The 21,511-nt window shown below is 42.6% G+C and overlaps 2 protein-coding genes across 4 annotated transcripts; one reads left to right on the top strand and one right to left on the bottom strand.

The window, feature by feature from the left end:
* Positions 1–2,220: 2,220 nt before the first annotated feature.
* On the bottom strand, positions 2,221–13,853 carry anxa5b (annexin A5b). The gene is made up of 13 exons (XM_061770468.1): positions 13,540–13,853; positions 13,354–13,412; positions 10,414–10,498; positions 9,123–9,217; positions 8,557–8,670; positions 7,868–7,958; positions 6,573–6,652; positions 6,348–6,398; positions 4,661–4,754; positions 4,497–4,592; positions 3,562–3,620; positions 3,336–3,458; positions 2,221–2,523 (listed from the first exon to the last, which is right to left on the bottom strand). The coding sequence occupies exons 2-13, from the start codon at positions 13,354–13,356 to the stop codon at positions 2,461–2,463; spliced, it is 954 nt and encodes a 317-aa protein (XP_061626452.1). The 5' UTR covers positions 13,357–13,412; positions 13,540–13,853; the 3' UTR covers positions 2,221–2,460.
* Positions 10,578–20,473, top strand: uchl1 (ubiquitin carboxyl-terminal esterase L1 (ubiquitin thiolesterase)). 3 transcript variants are annotated; one of them, XM_061770465.1, is made up of 9 exons: positions 10,578–10,628; positions 16,132–16,143; positions 16,522–16,650; positions 17,681–17,822; positions 17,988–18,073; positions 18,690–18,737; positions 18,842–18,911; positions 18,975–19,033; positions 19,972–20,473. In XM_061770465.1, exons 1-9 carry the CDS (start codon positions 10,593–10,595, stop codon positions 20,053–20,055), a joined length of 666 nt encoding a protein of 221 aa, XP_061626449.1. In that variant the 5' UTR covers positions 10,578–10,592; the 3' UTR covers positions 20,056–20,473. The 3 variants fall into 3 exon arrangements, with proteins under 3 accessions (XP_061626449.1, XP_061626448.1, XP_061626450.1); XM_061770464.1 differs by lacking the exon at positions 10,578–10,628 and adding an exon at positions 15,915–16,043; XM_061770466.1 differs by lacking the exons at positions 10,578–10,628; positions 16,132–16,143 and adding an exon at positions 16,161–16,218.
* The last annotated feature ends 1,038 nt before the right edge of the window (positions 20,474–21,511 follow it).

Below are 21,511 nucleotides of genomic sequence, written 5' to 3'. Positions count from 1 at the left end.
AAGTGGCTTCCATTAACCCCAAATCAAGTTCTGAGGTTCTCGTAGGCTCGTACTGTCCTCGCGCTGGTTTGTATAGCACGATATAAACCGGAGCCTATTGGCTAACTTCTCGCAAAAAAAGTGCTGTTCACCTTGGACCGCTCACCGGTCTATCATGTATAAAGCTACGATGCCATCCATCCATCCATCCATCGCAATTATCCTCAATAGGATAATACACACGCACGCACGCACGCACACAGTGTATGTTGATACAGTATATATATCATGCTTCAAACAGGGTTAGTGTTTAAAAGTAGGGTTTGAAACGGGGTTATGGTTTCAAGAGAGTTTTAGGGTTTCAAGTAGGGCTTCAAAACAGGTTTGGGGTTTCAAAATAGGGTTAGGATTTCAAATTAGGGTTTCAAAACTGCTTTAGGTTTTGTAAACAGGGTTAGGGTTTCAACACAGGGTTAAGGCTTTCAAAGTAGGGTTTCATAATAGGGTTAGGGTTTCAAATTAGGATTTGAAGAGAGGTTAAGGTTTCAAATTCCGCTTTCAAAACAGCGCTAGCGTTTCAAATGAGGGTGAGGCTTTAAATCTGTCCTAATAAACGCCGATTGCATTGTTAGCAACGTGCAGAGGAAAGTGTGTTTGCTGGACTGCTGAGTGGCATTTTCCTTCCCTTCGGAGGTTTTGTGATCGCAATGAGTTTTCGCTGTGGAGCCCTCGGGATATCGCTTAGATGGAACTTTCTCTTTTCTCTTTTGACCCCAAAACACATGAAATTCTAAATGGTGGTTCCCTTCATGTCCTTCGGCAAGTGACCGCGGTGACCACGGTTACAGTACGGGTTCCGGAACCTGTACGGGGATTCACGGACGTCACAGAGGCAACCCGTCCTCCGCCTTCGTGTCGCCCACTAATCCCTGATTACGGTCCGTACGCTTCGCCGGGCGTTAACCACGACGCGTACGCGTACGGGAGGTCAGAAAACATGGACTCCCGACGCCAGCTTTAGCGATCGACACAAAAAATGGGGTCGACAGGCGTCTCATCATAATCGGCGTGACAAAGTATCGAGGACCTTCGCCGGAAATTGAACAGGACGTCGGCCATTTTGGGTCAATCCCAGTTTTCGCACATCAAACGAGTCCCGATCACAAAAGCTCCTGCTCGTTGTTAGGCAGAATTAGAAAAAGGGCTGCAAGTCGACCAATTTGCATCACCTTTGGCAGAACCACAGGAACATTCTCGTACTCACCTTCGATGCTTCTGAGGGGCTTCGTGTCCACTATCCATTTGGGAAATGTCCGAAATATGTACTTAGCGCGTCTCAAACGAGGACATGTTTTACACCATCTGAAGCCATGTAACGGTTGGTACCCTTTTTGGTTTTGCGTGGGGGGCGGCTACCCCAAAAACGCTTCTTGCCCTCCCTTCCTCCCTGCTGAGTCAAGAATTGTCGGGGTTAAAACATATGCATAATAAAGATTTTGCGCACATTAAGCAACGTTAAGCTTTTCCTCTACAGTGAGCGCCTAAGGAGGGCGCAAGGCTTAACGTGCGCAGTTATCGGACTGCCATCTTAAGAGGTTGAAGGGGACCCGTGTAGAGTTGTCCGCATACTGTCAATGTAGCTGTTTATATCATTTTATTTGCTCATACATGTTGTGATAAATATTACAATATGTACTTTTGCCAGTACTATTTTTCTATGGTAAGCAGTGAGCACCATTTAAAAATGACCAAAAACAATCCCATTTTCTGATAGCCTGTTTTTATTTGATATAAAATGTTGGGAAAGTCCGTCCCAACAATGTCCATCATCTTAAAACCCATTTTTATTCTTTCAACTTAGCATGAGACCGCACTGTTTTAGTGTTTTGAAAGTTATCATTAACGTTAACCGTTTCAACTATAACTGTTTTTATATTTTGTTTCTTCTACAGTATAATGTACAGCACTTGGTGTGCAGCACTGGTTGTTTTAAAGTACTCTCTCGATAAAATGGAGTTATGAAAAAAACCAAAAAACATTTATGCTTTTTTTTTTTTTTTTAAACTTTTAACACATTTATCTTTATTGACTTTTTAACTTATTTGGTGGCGTATATTTATTTATTTGATTTGCCCAAAGCTGTACGCATTGCCGCCCTTTTGTCAATACTATCGTTCCATACTCGATGTTCATATTGCCATCTAAAGACAAATCACCCAACAAGAAGGCCAACGCAAAATATTTGATTGTACTTCATCAAATGAAAAGTTTATTATTGAATCAAGTGTCAAACAAGCGCAAACACATAGAAATAGAATCATTCGTAAAATTAGCGGACCGTCGGTTAAAAAGCGGATTGAACCTTTCGAAGATCGGCTATTCGAGTTGAAAAAGCAGCCGACGGCTGGTCCGTCGGCGACGAGCTCGGTCGTCTCCCGAAACCGCCGGAGGTCGGCGTCGGGTTAGCCACCGTTGCTGTGGTTACGCGTCATCCCCGCCGCACAGGAGGAGTAAAGCCTTGCGGTAGTCGCCGCTAGTGTCGCTCTACAGAATCCAAAACACACGCAAAGTTGGACAACAATGTCAGCCTCCATTATTTCGCAAAAAACAATCACTCTACGTTCAATTTGCAAGCTGTTGTTCATTTTATTACGATAAATGAAATTAAAACATCAAATCATACTAACATTTATGTAAAATAATAATACTGACTATTCTCATGATCAAAATAAACTGTGTAGTATTTATTTCTCCCTTATTTCATTCCTAATTGTGACTGCTAAGTTCTTTAAGAATAGAATAAATGTATGCTATACAAATATGTTGTTAGTATTATTATTATTATTATGATCAAACAGTCAAAGTATTCAAATATTAAAGTTGTAATCTGAAAGGGGGAAAAAAAAAGAGTCTTATACAAATAAACTTGTAATATTACAAGAATGAAATCAAATATTAAAAGAGGGAATTCATAATTTTACAGGAAACTTTTTTGATTTATATTACAATGAAATCAGACGTTGACAAATAAGGGCAAAATATTTTTTTTAAACTCATAATTCTATGTGAAAAAAAGTTTTATACCCCAAGAATATAGTTGTACATTTAGAAAGTAAATAGTAAATAGTTAAAGTAATAGAATATAAATAATAATAATAACATAAATAAAAAGTAAAAACATTTAAAGAATAAAGTCTGAATATTCAAAGAATGAAGAATAAAATGGATATATTACAATCAAGCCATGTCAAGAATGAAGTCATCATTTGACAAGAAAACAGTGTAGCAGTATTCAAGAATAAGATGGTGATATGACAAGAAGAAGAAGAAGGAGAAGGTGGCGTTAATGTGCGTACCGTGATCATGGAATGCAGCGAGCACGCAAACATCCTCCTCAACTCAGCTCGGATGGCCAACAAGTCCACCTCGCTGCGGCTGGCCATCACACGGATCACGGTGTTGTCGTCGGTTCCGGCGCCCTGGAAAAAAACAACAACAACAACAAACAAACAAACAAACACTCTTCATATCGAAATCTTCTATTACGACATTCATCCATCCGTTATCCATCGTTCATCGTACCTTCATCGCGTAGTACAGAGTCTCGGCAAAATAGGCCGGGACGCTCCTGGCACACTTCACTATTGAGGGAAAGACGGAGAAAAACATTTGGATTTTACACTCACACGTTCAGAATAATAGCAGAATTTGTACGTGAACAAATGGAGTTGTTCGACAAGAAAAAGTCGAAACACTACAAGGCTAGTGTTCATTTTACTGCAATAAAACATTGACTAGAATAAAGTACTTTTTTTTTTCACTACGGTAAATCCAAATACTCTTAGTTTTAAAAGCTGTGACTTCCAAAGAAAAGAATTGTAACTTTACAAGAATAAAGTCAAAATATTATGAGAAAAAAAGTAGTAATATTACAAAATAAAGTCACAATTTTACTAAAAAGTCCAATTATATTATTATCAATAACATTTATCACTATATATATTATGTATTTTTATAATACTGTATATACAAGACAAAGTGGTCATGTTAGAAAATGTCATTTTATTACAAGGATAAAGTCATCATTTTAGAAGAGAGCATTTTTTTGATGACAAGAATACAATTTTCATTTGACACAACTTTACAAAAAATAGTTATTCTTTTGAGAACAAATGTAAAACATTCGGATCTTGGAGAAGTCCTTATGTTAGAAAGAAAGTCCGAATTTGAATATTAGAAGGACATTATTTTCCAAGGAAAAAGGGCTAATTGTAGGACGAAAAATATGAAAAAAATGAAGTCCTATTTCTAAGGTTCCGAATTTGATGATGAAATTAAAAACATTAGAATAATCTCAAAATCTTGAATTTTATGAGAAAAAAAGTGAAAACATGAAGAGAATGAAGTCATAATGTTTCAAGTATGATAATTGTTCTAAAAGAGTGGTCATCATTTTGGAAGAAACTCTACATAATTGTCAAAAGGTTCCTAATTGGACAAGAAATACGAAGGCTCACCGACGGCGAGCAGCAGCTCTCGGAGGCTCCCGGATGTCTCCCTCCTGATGCTCTCCTCCATCTCGTAGCCCGACAGCTTCATGTAGGCGTCAAACACTGCAAAGCGCCAAAGCCAGAAACCAAAGTGAGCTGCTGCTCCTCGCGTTGCGCTCCCGTGCACAAACCTTTCCTGAGGTGCTCGGCGCTGCGGTTTCCCAGGATGGTGACAAACGTCTGCTCGTCGGTGCCGAACTTGTGCTCGCCGGCCTTGAACAGGACCTACGACAACGATGACGACGAGCGCTTGTCAGAGTACTTTACTTTTACTTGAGGACTTATGTGAAGAAGGATCGATACTTTTACTCCGTTACAATCATCGACACGCCCTTCGCTACTTTGATTTATCCATTCTATTTGGATATATCATCTTCGACTTCCGCATATGACGCCCGTTGCACCGATTCACTCATGTCATTTGACACCAATTCACCAATGAGACGACACAAGGCAAGGCACGTGACCTCGCACGCAGCCTTCGCGAACCAATCAAAATGACGCGCAGCTGCGTTTACTTTATAGACTCCAAAAAAACAACAGCTTTATCATGCAACTCTTAAATTGTGACTGCCCAAACTCGGATATTTTAGCGGACTTCTAACATGAAAAAACTGCTTGCGGTAAGTTGCAGATGTTTATATTGTTTATATTGGTAGTGGATAAGGCAACATCAGCCCTATCCTATGGTGTCGCACGTGCACGCGCACACACAATCACTGTTCAGCAAACAGCTTCTTCATGAAGCCATTCAAGCGAATAAAGCAAATAATGTTTCGGTAGGCCCCAATGTATGTGTTGGTGGTTTTTGGGGAGTTCAACATTTAAATGGTGGCAGGTGTGTGTCGACTCCCATATACTCCATTTTCTGAGCCGCTTCTCCTCACTCGGGTCACGGGCGTGCCGGAGCCTGAACCGGTTGCTAGCAAATCGCAGGGCACATAGAAGCAAACAACCATTTGCACTCACATTCACACCTACGGGCAATTTAGAGTTGTCAATGAACCTAGCATGCACGTTTTGGGGATGTGGGAGGAAAGCCACGCAGGCACGGGGAGAACACGCAAACTCCACACAGGCGGGGCCGGGGATTGAACCCGGGTCCTCAGAACTGTGAGGCTGACGCTCGAACCAGTCGTCCACCGTGCCGCCACCTTCTTACTTGAGTCGTCATATTCTAAAGTAATAGTACTCTTACTCGAGTACAATATTTGGCTACTCTACCCACCTCTGCAACTAACTAGCTCGCCAGCTAACTAACAGTAAATAGGTATCTAACTAACTGGCTATCCAAATAACTTAAATGCTGCCACTGTGCTTTAGTTCTGTAGTTAGCTAGTTAGTTAGCAAGCAATTTCTGAATGTTATAGTTTGTTTGCAGTTAGCAAGCAATAGGGAACTAAACACAATGAAAGAGACTTTATTAGGTAGGTAATTCATGTTAGTCAGCTCGCTAACTTGCTAACTAATTAGTTATCAAGTGGATTAGTTAGCAAACTGCCACTTATTTAGCCATCTAGTTAGCAAACCGCTAGCTACTTTACTGACCACAATCCAAGTGTGTTGGTTAGCTGGCTAGCTAGTTAGTTAATTTGTGATTATTTGGAACTAACTCGAGGGGCTGAGTTGACCTGAATGCTCGTCTAGCTTTATCTAGATGCCCAGACATGCCATTGCATGTCCAACCCTACATTTTGAAACCATTTCTTTCACTTTTTTGTTTTGGTTGAATCAAGGCAGTTCATGTTTCAATGTTTGTTTGGATCATTGCTTGAACAAATGATTGCATTCAAGATTGTCATATTCTAAAGGACTTACCCCAGCGTCAGCCTGGATGTTTGCCTCCTGGATGCCAGTCTGCCTGTTGGCCTGTGTGGACAACATTCAGAGATGAGAATATAAACCTGCACTATTCACTCCTTGAACAGCTGAATAACACGTGAACCCCAATACAGCACTACTAATGGAAGACCATTTCCACGGGTCAAAATTCAAATGGATCCCAGCAGATAAAACGGGTAGATAGTAGGAGGTGTTGTTGACCTGGAGCAGGATGACCAGGAGCCGTTTGAAGTGGCCCGAGGTGTCGCCCGACACGTCCTCCTCCAGGTCGTCATCGTACTCTGGGCAAAATATTTTAAAAAATGTAAAATCCACAACTGTCATATTGCCATTACAAGCAAAAACTATCATTCCACGGAGCGCTTTTTGTTTCTTGATTTTACACTTTCAAGTTTGTTTTTTTTCCACTTCTCTTTACTGCAGAGTTACCGTTGGCTCAGAACTTTGTGAGTCTGGAAAAAAGTTTAGTCATTTACAAAAGAGTATTGGCACCACACCGTAATAAAGTCGTCATAAGAAAAACAGAAGATATAGATTTTATGTGGAAAAAGTAATCCTTTAAAAACAGTCATATTTTGCCTGTATTCTTGTGAGAGTCGTCATTTTACGAAAAGCGAAAATCTTCTCATAAAGTCCAAACCTTTTTGCAAAAGCGAGAGTCACATTTTTTCTCAACATCGTCGTATTATTACAAGCAGAAAACCTTCTTCCTCATAAAATCTGATCATTTTGTGGGGGAAAAAAGGACATTTGGAATCGTATCATACATTTCAATAAAAAAAAACAATAGTTAAAGAAAGTGGCGGAGTGTTACAATAAAAGATTTGATCAAAGAAAATGCAGCTTTGGTCACAATTTTGCATGTAAAAAAAGTCAATTTTAAAGATGAAAAAGCCTATAATCTTTTGAGACTCATCATTTTACATAAGCTGAGAAAAAAAGGATTTTTCTTTTTTTTCATAAAATCTGACTTTTCTACAAAAATAACAAAAAATAACATTTGCATTTTTTTCATATTTTCAAGCAGAAGGAATAAAGTCATAATTTTATGAGAACTTTTTTAAATTGTGAAATTGAAGTTTTTGCAAAAAAAAAGTCAGAATTTTTAGGAGCGTATTTTTGGGGGGGGAAAAGTCACGATATATGAGAAAGTTACATTAGTTTAAGAGAATAAAGCCTTACTATTATGGGAAAAAAAATCTCAAGAAAATAATGCAAATTTGAAATTTTACAACAACAACAAAAAAAAAATGTCAGACTTTAAGAAAATCACATTTCAAAGACAAAGTGGAATAAAAAAAAAAAGTCACATTCCAGAGTGCTTTCAACAAATTGGGATATATCCCTGCCGCGGATAACGATAAGTCATAAGATGAGCGCAAAAACATGTGACGTCGGATTTCCGCGATAGACGAGAAGACAATTTCTAGCAAAAAAAAAATAAAAATCTGTGATCAAGTTTGGGAACACTGCATATGTGTTAAAAGAAGGGTTACCTTGTCGATAGGCAGCTACGATGTCCTTCACCTGATGAGCAGTCCTGGACGCTAGTATCTCCACCAGCACCTTCTCGTCGGTGCCTGCCCCCTAGTGATCAAAGAGCGAATTCTCAAAAGCGGCAATATTAGCTCAACTATTACAAATTCGACCGTCATGACCTTCTCTCCTGGCCTCATCACTATCAGACACACTGACCCCCATTTACAAGCTAAATTCAAATATTTGTTCCATGAAATATTTGTTCCTTTATTCCCAACAGGTTACTCTTATTTTCTGTGTTGAATTTTCATTTGTCCAATGAGATTCCAGCCTGTGTGTGTTGCCATGTCACTCTAATCTTTCAGAATCAGTAGTGCTGGTCGATGTACAGTCATTAACTATATGAACAATGGGGCTGTTCTTTTAACCAAGCACATTTCAAATTCACCTCACACTAATGTCAGCATTTTTCCGTTATAGCCAACTTCGACTAGCAAAAATCGGCATCTCTGGTGAGTATCACGTATTTTATCTCAATGTATGTTTTTCTTATGTTATGACCTAAATATTGATTCCGAACTTCTCCAGATGATGTGCGTGGCACAGTTTTGCCCATCCATGCCGATTATTATGACGAAAAGTTCTCAGTATGACGCATCCCAGGTGTACACCACTGCAAACTGTGTTTGACTGTATATTAACTTACCTTGACGGCATTGCGGAGTGACATGACATCATAGGCAAGGGGCGGAGTCATCAGGGCCACGATGAGCGTCTCAAATTTACCCCCAAGCTCCCCCTTCAGGTCTTGTATCAGATCCTGAAAAAGGAGACAACCAATCAGAGGAAAGGGGCCGGTCTTAGCCAAATATGGACAAATTGGATACAAAACTGGGTCAAACAGAAGTAACTGTTAGCGGGGCCTTTTCTGGACACTCGTATGACAAAAGTTTTTGAAATAAAATTAACACTTTTCTAATGAGTCCCTGTTAGAGAGTCACTCTATGGTGGTCTAGCCACAATATGGGAGACCTTCAAGTGTGAAATGGTTGATGAAATCGGAAAAAATAATGGTTTCATCTAACAAAGAACACTGTCACAATATTTCGAAAAAGGCACACATTTGAGTTCTTCTTGAGCACAAGGGTATTTTGACGAAAACGTCACATAAATGTTACTAAAACACGTGGGAACTGTTTTCAATTGTCGAGAAAATGCATAGCGTCTCCTTTCAAAGCCCTCAAGCGGCGAGGTCCCGCGACGTCATCTCACCTTCCCGAAGAGGGTCTTGTAGACGGCGATGATCTGCTGACGCTGGGCGTTGCTGCGGGATGTCAGCAGCTGCAAGATGGCTTCCTCGTCTGTGCCTGTGGGGACCGCAAAGCACGCTTATGACACATCGGAATCTGTCGGCCTAACTCCTTGGCTGAATTCCAGCATGCTGTCAAAACGGGGTTGTATGACTTGAATCATTTGCTTAATACTAAATTGAACTTATTTCTTGGTCTGATCATTGACTCCCCCCACGAGCTTATAAACAAAAGAACGGAAAATAACTACAACACTTTGTGAAAAGTGTTTGTGCGCATATTTGTTTGCTCGTGTGTGATGTCGCTTCAGTTTTTTAGGCTACTATACCAGCTAACATTAGGTGCTAACATTATTGATGAGCCTCATGTAAAGGTGGTTTGTTTGAGGTGAATAATTGAACTACTAAATGCAGTCGTTCCCCAGTGCTTGCGATTCTCGCGAGTCTCCATTGTTTGCTGCAAAAACGTGCCTATTCATTGTTTTTGTGCTCTTTTCAAAATTGCCTTGTCTAATAGAAAAGTAGTACTTTGGTGCCAAGGAATTGTGTTGAAGACAGGGGAGGAGCTTCTATCAGACAGGTCCTGAGTAATAGAAAAGTAGTGCTTTGGTGCATACGCTTCATCCTCTGCAAAAAAAAAAGAGTTGTGAAATAGTTGTGAAATGATTCTTCGTTTGTCTGCATGACTGTACGAAACTCCCCCCGGTGGCCAAGTCATGCACACTAGAATAAATGAATCATGATGCACATACTGTTTCAACCGATTTGAATGACGGTGTGTTATTGTGATATGTTCTTATGAAGTGAACTATGAGAGAGTGCTATTTTCCCTTTTAAGAAACAAATGACAGAAATGAAGAAAGATCAATTGAGATACAAGTGTTTAGAGTTACGAGCGTGGTCACAGAATGAATTGAACTCGTATCTCAAGGCGCCACTGTCGTTTCATTTTTATGTTGTTACACACCCTATGTGTTGTGTGTAGAATTTCGAGGGGGGGGAAATGAATGTATTCCATTTCGGAATACGGTAACTGCAAAATAAAATGTGGGAAAAGCGAAGCGCTGTGAATACTTTGCAGGTGCCCTTTCTGACATAACAACAGGCCCGTCCTGTCTCTTGCAGCCGCTCCTTATAGTTACTGTATGATCTCACTCGTGTTTGTCTGTCCAGTGCAAACACCGCCGCAAGCACAGTTGTGGTCAGGTGACGCGTCAGGGGGCATGTATGGAATAGGAATAGGAATATTCTTACCCAGCCCTTTCATGGCCTTGTACAGGACCTCGGCGTCGGCGTCGGCGTCGAAGTTGGCGCTGGCTTTGACGGTTCCTCTGCTGGCCTGCAACAACAACAACAGCAGCAGGATCAGGATCAGCCTCCTACAAAGTAGGAAGTCGTAATACATGAGCGTGTATACACTGCAGAGGGGCATCATGCTGAAAGCGCTTTCGAAACTTCAGTTATGGCCGGTGAGAATATATTAGAAATCAATTGTTTTGACTGTTGCAGTAAATTTCACAACAATGAGACTTCTTTTTCATCTCTTGATTTATTCTTGTGAAAAATGAAGGTAGACATTTTCATATATAGTTATGTTCTCTACATTTGCAATGACATTTTATAATAACACAAAACGTTTGGAGTTCCTTTGAGTCAGCTACTGTAGTTTCCCATTAAAGAATCAGGGATCCTTCCTTTTTTATTTTCGATATTCATTCAGATTATCATACATATTTACTGTCGACTTTAAATAATTTTACATTGAAAAATTTGACTTAGTTTGTATTTTTTTTACAATTGTAATAAATAAAAGAAAAGATTATACTGTATTCTAAAATAGCTATAATTTGTTTTACATTGCATTTATGTATATTTCATTTGTACTTACAGTAATTTATGATACAATAGTTAAAAAAAATCTACCCTATTATACTTATTGATTTATTGCTGGCTTGCTTAATTTGAACAAAGTAAAAGAATAGCAAAATGATATACAGTATAAAAAAAGAAAAAGGAAAAACACAGTGTATACAGTATATATATATTCAGGCTCCTTCTTATTACATTTACATATATATAGTATATTTGATATTTAAGAGTCCTAATATTTGTCATAAATACTACACCGAAATATAACAATATGATACTGTAGTATAATAGAATATTTCGCTACGTTTGGTTTATTATTGCGTATATTTGTAACCGAGACGACAGAATCAGTCAATGTAATGAAAAGGCATCATCCGTGTACACACAATGACTCGCAGATGTGCGCCTCGCATTCCTCTGTTGGTCCCTCGCTCAATAGTCCGCACAGAACGGCTCTCGTTTGAGCGTCCCCTCGCTTGATGATGGCTAACTGGGTGGAAGAATGTGCAGGCCAAAGGCAAACTCATCAATACGCCGCGAGACAAAGACCAGAACGCCAGGGCTCGCGTTCACGCCCTCGCGTTGAACGATTAAATGGGTGCGAGATGTTTGGGAAGTCAAACCGCAGGAACGGCACAGCAAAAACTGACAAATCACGTGGAAGGGCAACCACCAAAAACAAGCGGCCGTGTTGTCTTTTCCAGCCGGGAGGAATTCCCAAAATGTTCATGTGCTTCTCTTGATAAACACGCTGAGTAGCAGCAGCACAAGTTGAAATCTAATCAACGATATTTGCACAACAACACATTTCAGCGAGTGAGTCACGCCATCAGGGGTCTTGACCGCGACAACTTTTCATTGGCTCGCCAAAAAGATGATGCGCTCCCCTCCAAAAGTATGCGAACAGTGCTTGCAATCTTCTCTCAGTCTCGTCTCACTTGCGCGACGGTTGGACTTCTAATTGATTTCAATGTAATCATTGCAGGCCAAAAAGCCCCCAAAATCTGACTTCATTCTTTGAATAATCAATTTCGCCTGTCAGTCATGTGTGCTGATACCATCCCGGCTGACTTTTTGGCGAGAGAAGCGGGGTACCACCTGCACTGGACGGCAATCAATCACGTATAAAACTCCATTGCGATATGATACCGTCCGTCCGTCCGTCCGTCCGTCTTCTACAGCACTTCGGGGGTCGTTGATGAGCTGGGGATTCTCCCAGCTGACTTTGGGCGAGAGAAGCGGGCAACACGCGCGGCCTGGTCGCCAGCCAATCGCAGGTCACACATAGCCAAACAAACATTCCCATTCACACCTACTTTTATGTGAATGCTTGTTTGTTACATAACTGGGAGAACATGAAGAATCAAACCACGAACCTCAGAAATGCGAGGCCTTTTATTTATGCTCTATCCCGTTGCCTCGGATACGGTACAAGGGCTCGCCGCAGACGGCAAGCGCTGCATTTGAATGACGACATAGCGGCTCCGCCCGACGATTTTCCTTTAAGAGGGAGGGTGGCTGGTGTCCTCTGACTGGAAAAGGGTGTTTTAAAACATACGTCCAGAGCGACAGACCCCACCCAAATGAGAAAGAGCCTACTTGAGTCGCACAAACCGAGCTCCTCCCAACAGAAAAAAAAGAAGCTTATTTTATTACCATACGTTACGTCATCAGCCTTGAACTAGTTACCTTTCACGCCTTGATGCCAGAGTCAACTAAGGGGTCAAAGGTGGGCAGCCTTTTTCCTAACGGGGACCTCCGAGGACCAATTTGCTTCCAAATTTCAAACAAATGTTTTAATGATATATTATGAGCATTTATGGATATGTGGGGGCTTTTTTTTTTTTTTTTTTTAAGAATTGCAGTACATACAGGATTCAATGTCCTGGTGGGCCACGTGCACAGGTTATGCTCACCCCTGCTTTTAAGGCATCGCAGTAAGCAAGAAGCCCTGAAAAATGTCCTGTCTGTGATGGATGAATAATACTATAATTGAGCTACATAAATGCTCTTTTAGCGCCACTAAATGACAGGTACAGTAAACTGGTAAGTTGATGAGTGTTTATATAGTACGAAGTGTGTCAGTAGAAAAGGGGGAAAAAGCGCTCAAGCGTTATGTAATTCGGCAGAAAGTGGGCGTTGTTTTGGGAAGTCGATGGGGTTTTTTTTTTTTTTTGCTTCTTCTTACTATCATGAGTCAAACATTTGCATATATAACGGATCTCGCTCCTTTCACACTATGATGACTTATTTCCAAACTATTCAGTGCTGAATTTAGTTTTTAATGCGAAGCGTTGAGAAGGAAAACGCAGGAAAGTGACTCACCATGTCGACAGGAGTTGGTTTCCTTTTGTTTTTTTTTCTTTCCCCTACAAGAAGAAGTTCTGTCAAAGGGACAAACAAAATAATAATGAGACCAAAGCAAGCCACCCCCAAAGTTGAAGCCCGACCAGGTCACAGTGTCAACTTTCCGAGTGGTTCCCGTCGAACCGAAGATGAGTAGCGACTTACCGCAGAGCTGCAGCTGTCCCACCCGGGGTGTGCACGGAGAGAAGCGGCGAGGACGAGAAGGACCGACAGCCTCAAGTCCGCTCGGAAAAACTCTTGTGGGCGTGTGCGTGTGCGTGTGCGTGTGGACGCGCCGCACCCCGGTGAGCGCAAAGCACCACGGGAGATGGAGTTTTCCTCGAGCTTTGCCCAGCCGTAGACGCCAATGAGGAGGCGAAACAACTGAAAATAAAGCCGCAAAAGCAGAAGTTTTGTGTTCCTTTTTTGGTTGTTGTTGCTGCTTCGGGATTGCTAACTTGTCTCCTTGAGTAGGGGAAGCTCACGTACCCACTGCAACAAAATGGCGACACTACTCGGTGGTGTTTCTAATGAAAACAATGGTAACACCTCCAGTCCAGCCACGTGGGCAAACTATAACTAATAACACGAGACTATTGTTGCTTACTCTCGGGTCATATATTCTCCATTTCATTTTACTGCTACACAGTCAACCAGCACGTTATGAATACTAAAACCTGACAAATTAGTTCTCAAGATAGCAAATCAATAAAGTGTCATCGCTCGGATTCTACTTCCGGTGTTGTGACAAAATCAATGTGTGTGTGTGTGTGTACGCGTGTGTGCTCCTGTACAAATGATTAAAATGAAGACAAATCTGATTCTTCAACAATTCATTTGAGGACGTTTGAATTTGGTATCAAGTTTTGTCACCCCAAAAAATGAAAAATGATGGCGTAAGATGAGGTCATCGATTGACATCTGTTCAAAAGAGGGTTGCAACAGGACAATTACCCGAAACGCAGAAGCGACTCAACAACGGAATGGCTTCAGTCGAAGAAAATAGAGGGACCAGGTCAAAGTCCTGACCTCAACCAGATTGAGATGGTTATTGACACCAGACGTCCCAAGATTTGTGCTGAACTGCAACACTTGTAAAAAGTGGAATGGTCCAAATTTCATCCTGATTGTTGCAATTACGAGAAACATTAGGTTGAAGTTTTTGCTACCCAAGGAGGAGCAACCGATTACAAAATCCAAGAGTTCGCTTACCTTTTCCTCCCTATCCTGTCAATGCTTACATGTTATTTTCTAGAAGAATGGATTGTACAGTGTTGTATGTAAAATGATCCCACGATGGCGTGCAAAATCCATCCATCTATTTTCTGTCGCGCTTCTCCTCACGAGGGTCGCGGGCGTGCCGGAGCCCATCCCGGCTGTCATCGGGCACGCCCTGAACCGGTCGCCAGCCGATCGCAGGGCACATACATACAAACGAACAGCCATCCGCACCTACGGGCAATTTAGAGTCTTCAATGAACCTAGCGTGCACGTTTTTGGGGATGTGGGAGGAAAGCGGAGTGCCCGGGGATTGAACCCGGGTCCTCAGAACTGTGAGGCGGACGCTCTAACCCGTTCGGGCACCGTGCCGCCTAGTGAAAAAATCCGCCATATCAAATTAGATATGTATGGTTTCAAAATCTGCAATACAGTGGAAGTGCAGAAAGTTCAACGCGAGACGGCGAGGAACGACTACGATGATTTGAGTTTCTTTTCTCACATTCACTTGTAACATGCGGTGAAATGCACCCCGATTGACCTTTTTGTGCACGTGACTGCACCAGTGGCCTCTTACGCACTCTCGCTCTGCAACAATTCAACAACCGCAACCATAGATCAGCATTTATCGAGCTGGCACAACCTTTGTTCGGCTTCCTCGGCAATTCCACAGCCTCCTCGTTCTCATTAATAACTAAAGGAAGGAGGAGGATTTCCTTTCGGGTTTATTGTCTTGGCAGGGCTTGAACGCGAAGATGGAGAATTAGTCTGAAGTGTAACTGTCTCCTCTTGGAAACGATGTATCTAAATGATCTAAAAGAAAGAAGGGAAGTTTGGTTCAAACATCAAAGCAATATACGTATTTGCAGTCTTGTTCTCTATTTGGCAAATAGCACGTGTAGACGAAGAACGTCACCAAACTCTGCGTTGACCAGGCACACCTCCTCCTATGGCGTCCCATTACACCATCACATTTTTTTATTCTGTTCATAAACTTGGACTACGAACGCCAAAGTTCTACGGAGACCACGTGTAACCCAAAGGGACATGCAACGCCAAATGTGGAAAATGAGCATTGGCGACAAGGCAGAAGATAGCTTCCATCTCCTTCCTTCTCCTTCCAATCGCTTTGGATTGGCACGTGACACTTTTGCCGTCTCACCCTTTGACCCAAAAGGGTCTTTTTCCCCACGTTCGTCTGTCACGCGGCGTCTTCACATCGCATTCAATGAAATCAATTGTTAGCAAATCCTTCAGTGACGGCCACTGTCGAGATACGAACGGCCATTTGGGGTGAGCCCACCCCTCTGGAATTCTACCGAATGGTACAACCCGCGTCTTATAAATACCACCGAATTTCGCGTGGCTGGAAAATATTCAAAGTTAGCACGAGTAAAAGGTCGATAAACATTAGCAACATGGAGTGGACTCCGATGGAAATCAACCCTGAGGTGAAGTCAAAGAACCGCGACCGCCATTAGTTGAGTCGTTCAAGGCGACGGTGGAATAATGTGGCGTTTTTGTGTCTTCTGCTTACAGGTGCTGAACAAGGTGGGTGGCTAAAGTTGAAACAAAACCAAAAAAAAAAAAGCCCTTTGACGCTGAGTCACTGTGTTTCAATATCCGGTAAGTTTTGCCAAGAGCTGTCAAGACGTCAATTTAACAATCATTGACAGGTTGGTTCATCGATGGTACAATTCAAATACGCCACTTTTGGGGTGTGGAAACGGTTGAAGACGTGGTTTAGAAAAGAAAAGAAAACAAGTCCCAATCTCAAAGCGTCCTCGTGGCACCGTTAGCGTCTCGGCTACTGATGGGTGTGGTCTGTCTGGCCCTGCAGTAGCATCCCCCCCCCCCCCCCCCCACGAGCCGGCCAATCTCGCCCCTGCATGTTTATTCAACTTGATTTGTCTTCGTGCTTTTCAACAGTTGATGACGAAAGTCGGCGTGGGCGAGAGCTGGCATTTTGTGGACGTCCTCGGCTTCGAGGCCGAGCAGCTATCCGCCGTCCCGAAGCCGTGCTGTGCCCTGATGCTGCTCTTCCCCATCACACAAGAGGTAATTTAGCGACGCAAAGACTGACTTTGGGGGGAGGGGGGAGCGGGGGCGGGGGGGTTATGGGGATAACAATGTTTGGGTGTGGCAGTGATCCATCCAGTCCGCATACCTCTGGGGTGTGCTGATGCTGAGTTTGCAGGGTTGGCGGATGCTGATTGTAACGGAGATGAGTCATCAGTTCATGTAGGGACCAAGCCTGGACAAGAATAATGGATCCCCCCCCCCCCCCCCCCCCCCCAAGGTTTTGTTAATATACCCCAAAGTATTATCCCCGAGCATTTCAAACACAACTCCATTAAAGCTCACCCAAGAGTGGCAATAAACACGTATACATTTCCAAATTCTATCTGACGCTAGCCACCGTACGGGGCTCTCATCTCGACTTTGCACTCCTAAGTCAAAACAAAAAAAGAATCCGAATGACTGCTCGTATCTTGAAAACCTCATATGGTCACTCATCTCAAGGCACGGCTATTTTATTTCTGAAAGGAAAATCGGCGAATGGGTATGAGCTTTGAATAGCACGCAGCCAGACTTTGAGGCTTTCACTTTGGACTATTGAGTCTGGAAGTGAAGTTGCATTAGTATCTAGTAAGTTGCAATGCCTGTATCTGGAGTACACCGCTAATTTTGCCTGGCGAGAACTCATAAATTGACCCGCCGCTGGCAAAAAAAAAAAAAGAACAGATGGTAATTATGTACATTAAAGTCAAAGTTTGTCATGAAACTATTACATTGTATTGATGTAATGTTGTTTACAAAAAAAGTTAAGTGTATGCTGTAAATGTATTATTTTTTATTTTTTGTATTTTCTGGTAAAATATTGTCTAAAGGACAGTTGGCAGAGGTATTAATTCAACAATACTGTATTATTGTTGAGTTAGTCGACCTGCACTGAATGATAGTCATTCAAACCTGAGCACGTTTATTTACATTTTTTTTAACGCATTGGTTCTAGATTTTGTAATCTAACGTGCTGCGTGTGGATTTGTATTTATTGAACTAATAAAATGTTGTGCGCGTGTCTCAGCATGACTCTTTCAGACATCAGCAGACGGATAAAGTGGTGCGGAGCTCGGACGCCTACTTCCTGAAGCAGACGGCGACCAATTCCTGCGGCACCGTCGCTCTGCTGCACGCGCTGGCAAACAACCAAAGCAAACTGACCTTCGGTAACATGCTGTATTTAACGCTAACAAAAAATGATAAGGTTTGCCATGGGTGTGTGACCCAATGGCTGAAGAAAACGAGGCACCAGTTCCAAATCAGCAAAAACTTATTAAACGATTGGAGTTTTTATTTCTTTAAAAAAAAAAAAATAATGTTTTTGGTTTTAGAGAGTGCTTCTGTGTTGAAGAAGTTTCTGGATGAAACTGCCAAGATGTCTGCTGATGACCGTGCCAAACATCTGGACAAGAACCAGGTGATGATCATATTGGAACGAAGCTTGTAGCTATGCATACAGCCAATTTCAACCTTTTTTTTAATTTAAAAAAAAAAAAAAAAAAAAAAAATCCATTTCAGTAAGTTTTACTTACATTTTACAGTTGTACTGAACTTAAGTACAATAAATTCTCTTTAACTGGTTCTTAAAATTAAGTAAAAAAAAAAAAAAAAAAATGTCATGCACAATCCATTGAAATTGAATCATTCTTTTTTTACAAGTATATTTAAGTGCAGTGTTAATGTTTAAATTGTGCATGATGTAGTGGCTTACAATATTATTGAATACGCGTTTTCGGAATAAAACATTGTGGTTTGTGATGAACACTTGTGCCTACTACATACTGTATTTGAATGTTGGCGTTGCTTGGAGAGCTAAAAAAAAACAAAAAAACCAAAAGCGCGCACGCTTGCTATAAAAAGCTCCGATCTGGACATGATTGCACATGTACATGCGGTTCATGCCCACTTGGGGGCGCAACAGACCACACCGCTCCACCTTGTTTCCAGATTATTCTGGGGTCCAAAAATGTCCTGATTTCATTTGAATATTGGCCTCAATTTGTGTAATTGTGCTGGAAATATTCTTTGTTCAGGCAATCCACGAGGCTCACAACGAGGTGGCTGCGCAGGGCCAATGTAGGGTAAGTCGACTCGATCGCAGTCCCGAAGGGCTACCTTTGTATTTTTGATCCGTTCCAGAAATGTTAGCTGAATGAGATTGAATGCATTTTGAAAATCCCTGCAGCCAGAAGCAGATAAGGTCAACTTCCACTTTGTTGCCTTTGTCAACGTCAATGGACAACTCCTTGAATTCGGTAAGGAAAATAGGACTTGAAATGATTGTCGATGAAGTTTTGACTGTCTCATTTGCGATTAAGACGGGAAGATGAATGGCCCCCTAAACCACGGAACCACCAAAGATGAGACCCTCCTAACGGTACGTCAATTCAATTTCTCCCAAAAGAACAATCGTTGTCATAAAGGGGGAAATGCAATCATTAAAAGTGCACAATCATCACAGGTAAAACACAACAATGACAGTGAAGAGCAAGCAATGGCAAAACCTCATTGTTGTCAGCAGGCCCAATGCAAAATGGAAAGTAAAACGGCTTGAAGCGCTTTCCCAAAAAATCCAAATGGTTTTTCAGTCCAATGTGAATTCCTTTGGGATTCCCTTAGTCCTCCATCAAAGCAAACAAAGGATCTTTGTTTGAAGCAAAACGAGACATTATTTCTTTTCCCTTTTCTGACATGTTTCAGATCAAACGCTACGCATGCATGGAGTCATTCCCACACTTTTGAGGTCTGTGGCCCAATTTGAAATCCCGAGGCCCACCGACGACCTTGAAACGCGACTCCGATCGACATAATGCCGTCAGGGTCATTAATTCCCGCCTACTGTACAGTTTTCATAGCCCTGTTCCAGGAATAAGTGCGATATATGTGCGTTGTGTACAGCCCGTAGAAACACACGGTGGTGTGCGCGCGCCGTAGGCAGCTCGGGAATGCGTTCACGATCTGTGAAATGGGAATTAGTTTGAATGGCTGCAAAAGTTTGTGTATGAGAGAGAAATTGGAGGGGAGGGGAGGGAGGGGAGATGTATTCTGGGATGCGACGGCCTGCTTTGCCTGCGCTGACTCCCTGACCCGCGCTCAATCAACTTTCATCTCAACTTTGATTCCTTAACAAGGTTCATCCAAACCAAATGACATTTGATCTTTTAAAGGCCACAGACACACACACACAAAATGAAGACATTGGGCATCGAGGGGGGAGCGCATCTCAAAAGGAACTTGTAGATGAGGTGCCGCTGTACTTCCGTCCCCCCTAACATGAATAACCTCTTTGTTTTTCTCCCATCAATTCACGTCAAGGATGCTGCCAAAGTGTGCCGAGGATTTGTGGAGCGAGGACAAGGCGAAGTGCGCTTCTCCGCCGTGGCTCTGTGTCGTGCTTAAATTCCCCACTGGGACGAAATGTAGCCGACAAAAACAACATTTATCTGCGTTTTCCAGGCACTGTTAAGCAAGTATTGTTTTGACTAAACACACAAATGTAGGTTGTACACCTCTTCTTGTGAACTATTAGCACAACTGTTGAAAATGTGCAGAAACTGTGTTCCCCTTAGATGTGAGCAAAGCAATCCCACTGCAGTTTTGTTTGCTGATAATTTTTTGGACTGTTCTGATGACTTTGAGATCGGATGTTCCTCACAGCCTCAATGTAGCTTCACATAACGACTGGATGGCGCATTTGAAGAGCGCAATGGAGTTTGCTTTCCTTTGCACGGTCGGAATTGCGTGTGCGTGTTGCAGTGTTCTTTGCACTGTTGGTGTGGCTGTTACTGACACAAAATAAAGTGCTTTTGATGTGTGATGGCGGTCCAAGTGATTACACAAACTGTTACAATTGTATGAAACTCTGAATCTGTAGACTTTCCCAAAATAAGGCATAAGGATTATCCATATAACGACACCTAATTCTTGAAGATGCTGTTAAAAGGTCTCAAGTGTACAGAACTATCATACATTCTTAAGTTTGTTTTTGAAACAAAACAACAAAAAAAAAAAGTCACCTAGTGTTCGACAAATGTAATAAAGTTGTAAATCTGGTACCACTGGAACCGTCCAACCTCTAAAATCATTTTGCTTCGTCCTCCCTTCCTCCAGGAAGTAAGCCTGCTAGCTGACAAGCCTGAAAGCGAAGCGCTATGAACTCTGTTCACTTTTGATAGTTCATCCTTGGCGGAGGTCTGCGGTCGTGTGCGTTACTTGGCGGCCTTCCGTTTACAAACACTATTAGCATTATGGCGATGCCAACGGTGGTGTGAGACTTGCCCGCAGTCCTGTACAAGATTGGGCTCGAAGGCGAGCGCCCCCGGGCCAGGTTTGCACCCGCGGGGCCCGGGCCCCGAAGCGTAACCTGGTCCCTCTTCCCGTGGGCTCGCCGCCAGCGGGAGGGGCCGTAGGGGTCGGGCGCAGCGCGAACTGGGCGGTGGCCGAAGGCGGGGACGTCGGCGGTCCCATCCGAGGCGACGGATGTTGTTGAATGTCACCTTTGTGGCGGGGGAAGGAGCCCGAGCTGGTGTGTGAGGTCAAGAGGTTGTGACTAGACGTAGGCAGGCCTACCTCCAAACACAGCTCGGGCTCCGGGGCCAGTCGGACTCTCTTCCACTCCGGAGTTGCCCACGGTGAGCGGCGCCGAGCAGTTGTGGGTATACTTATTGCTCCCCGGCTCGGAGCCTTTACATTGGGGTTCACCCTGGGGAACGAGAGGGTAGCCTCCCTCGGGTGGGGGGTGCCTATGCAGCAAACAGGAGTTCAGAGTACCCACCCTTTTTGGAGTCCTTGGAGGGGGTGTTGGACAGCGCTCCCGCCGGGTACTCCATCGTTCTGCTGGGGGATGTCAACGCTC

The sequence above is a fragment of the Phyllopteryx taeniolatus genome, chromosome 4, assembly GCF_024500385.1.
Source record: "Phyllopteryx taeniolatus isolate TA_2022b chromosome 4, UOR_Ptae_1.2, whole genome shotgun sequence".
Taxonomy (NCBI): Eukaryota; Metazoa; Chordata; class Actinopteri; order Syngnathiformes; family Syngnathidae; genus Phyllopteryx; species Phyllopteryx taeniolatus.
This window is presented reverse-complemented; position numbering and strand designations above follow the sequence as displayed.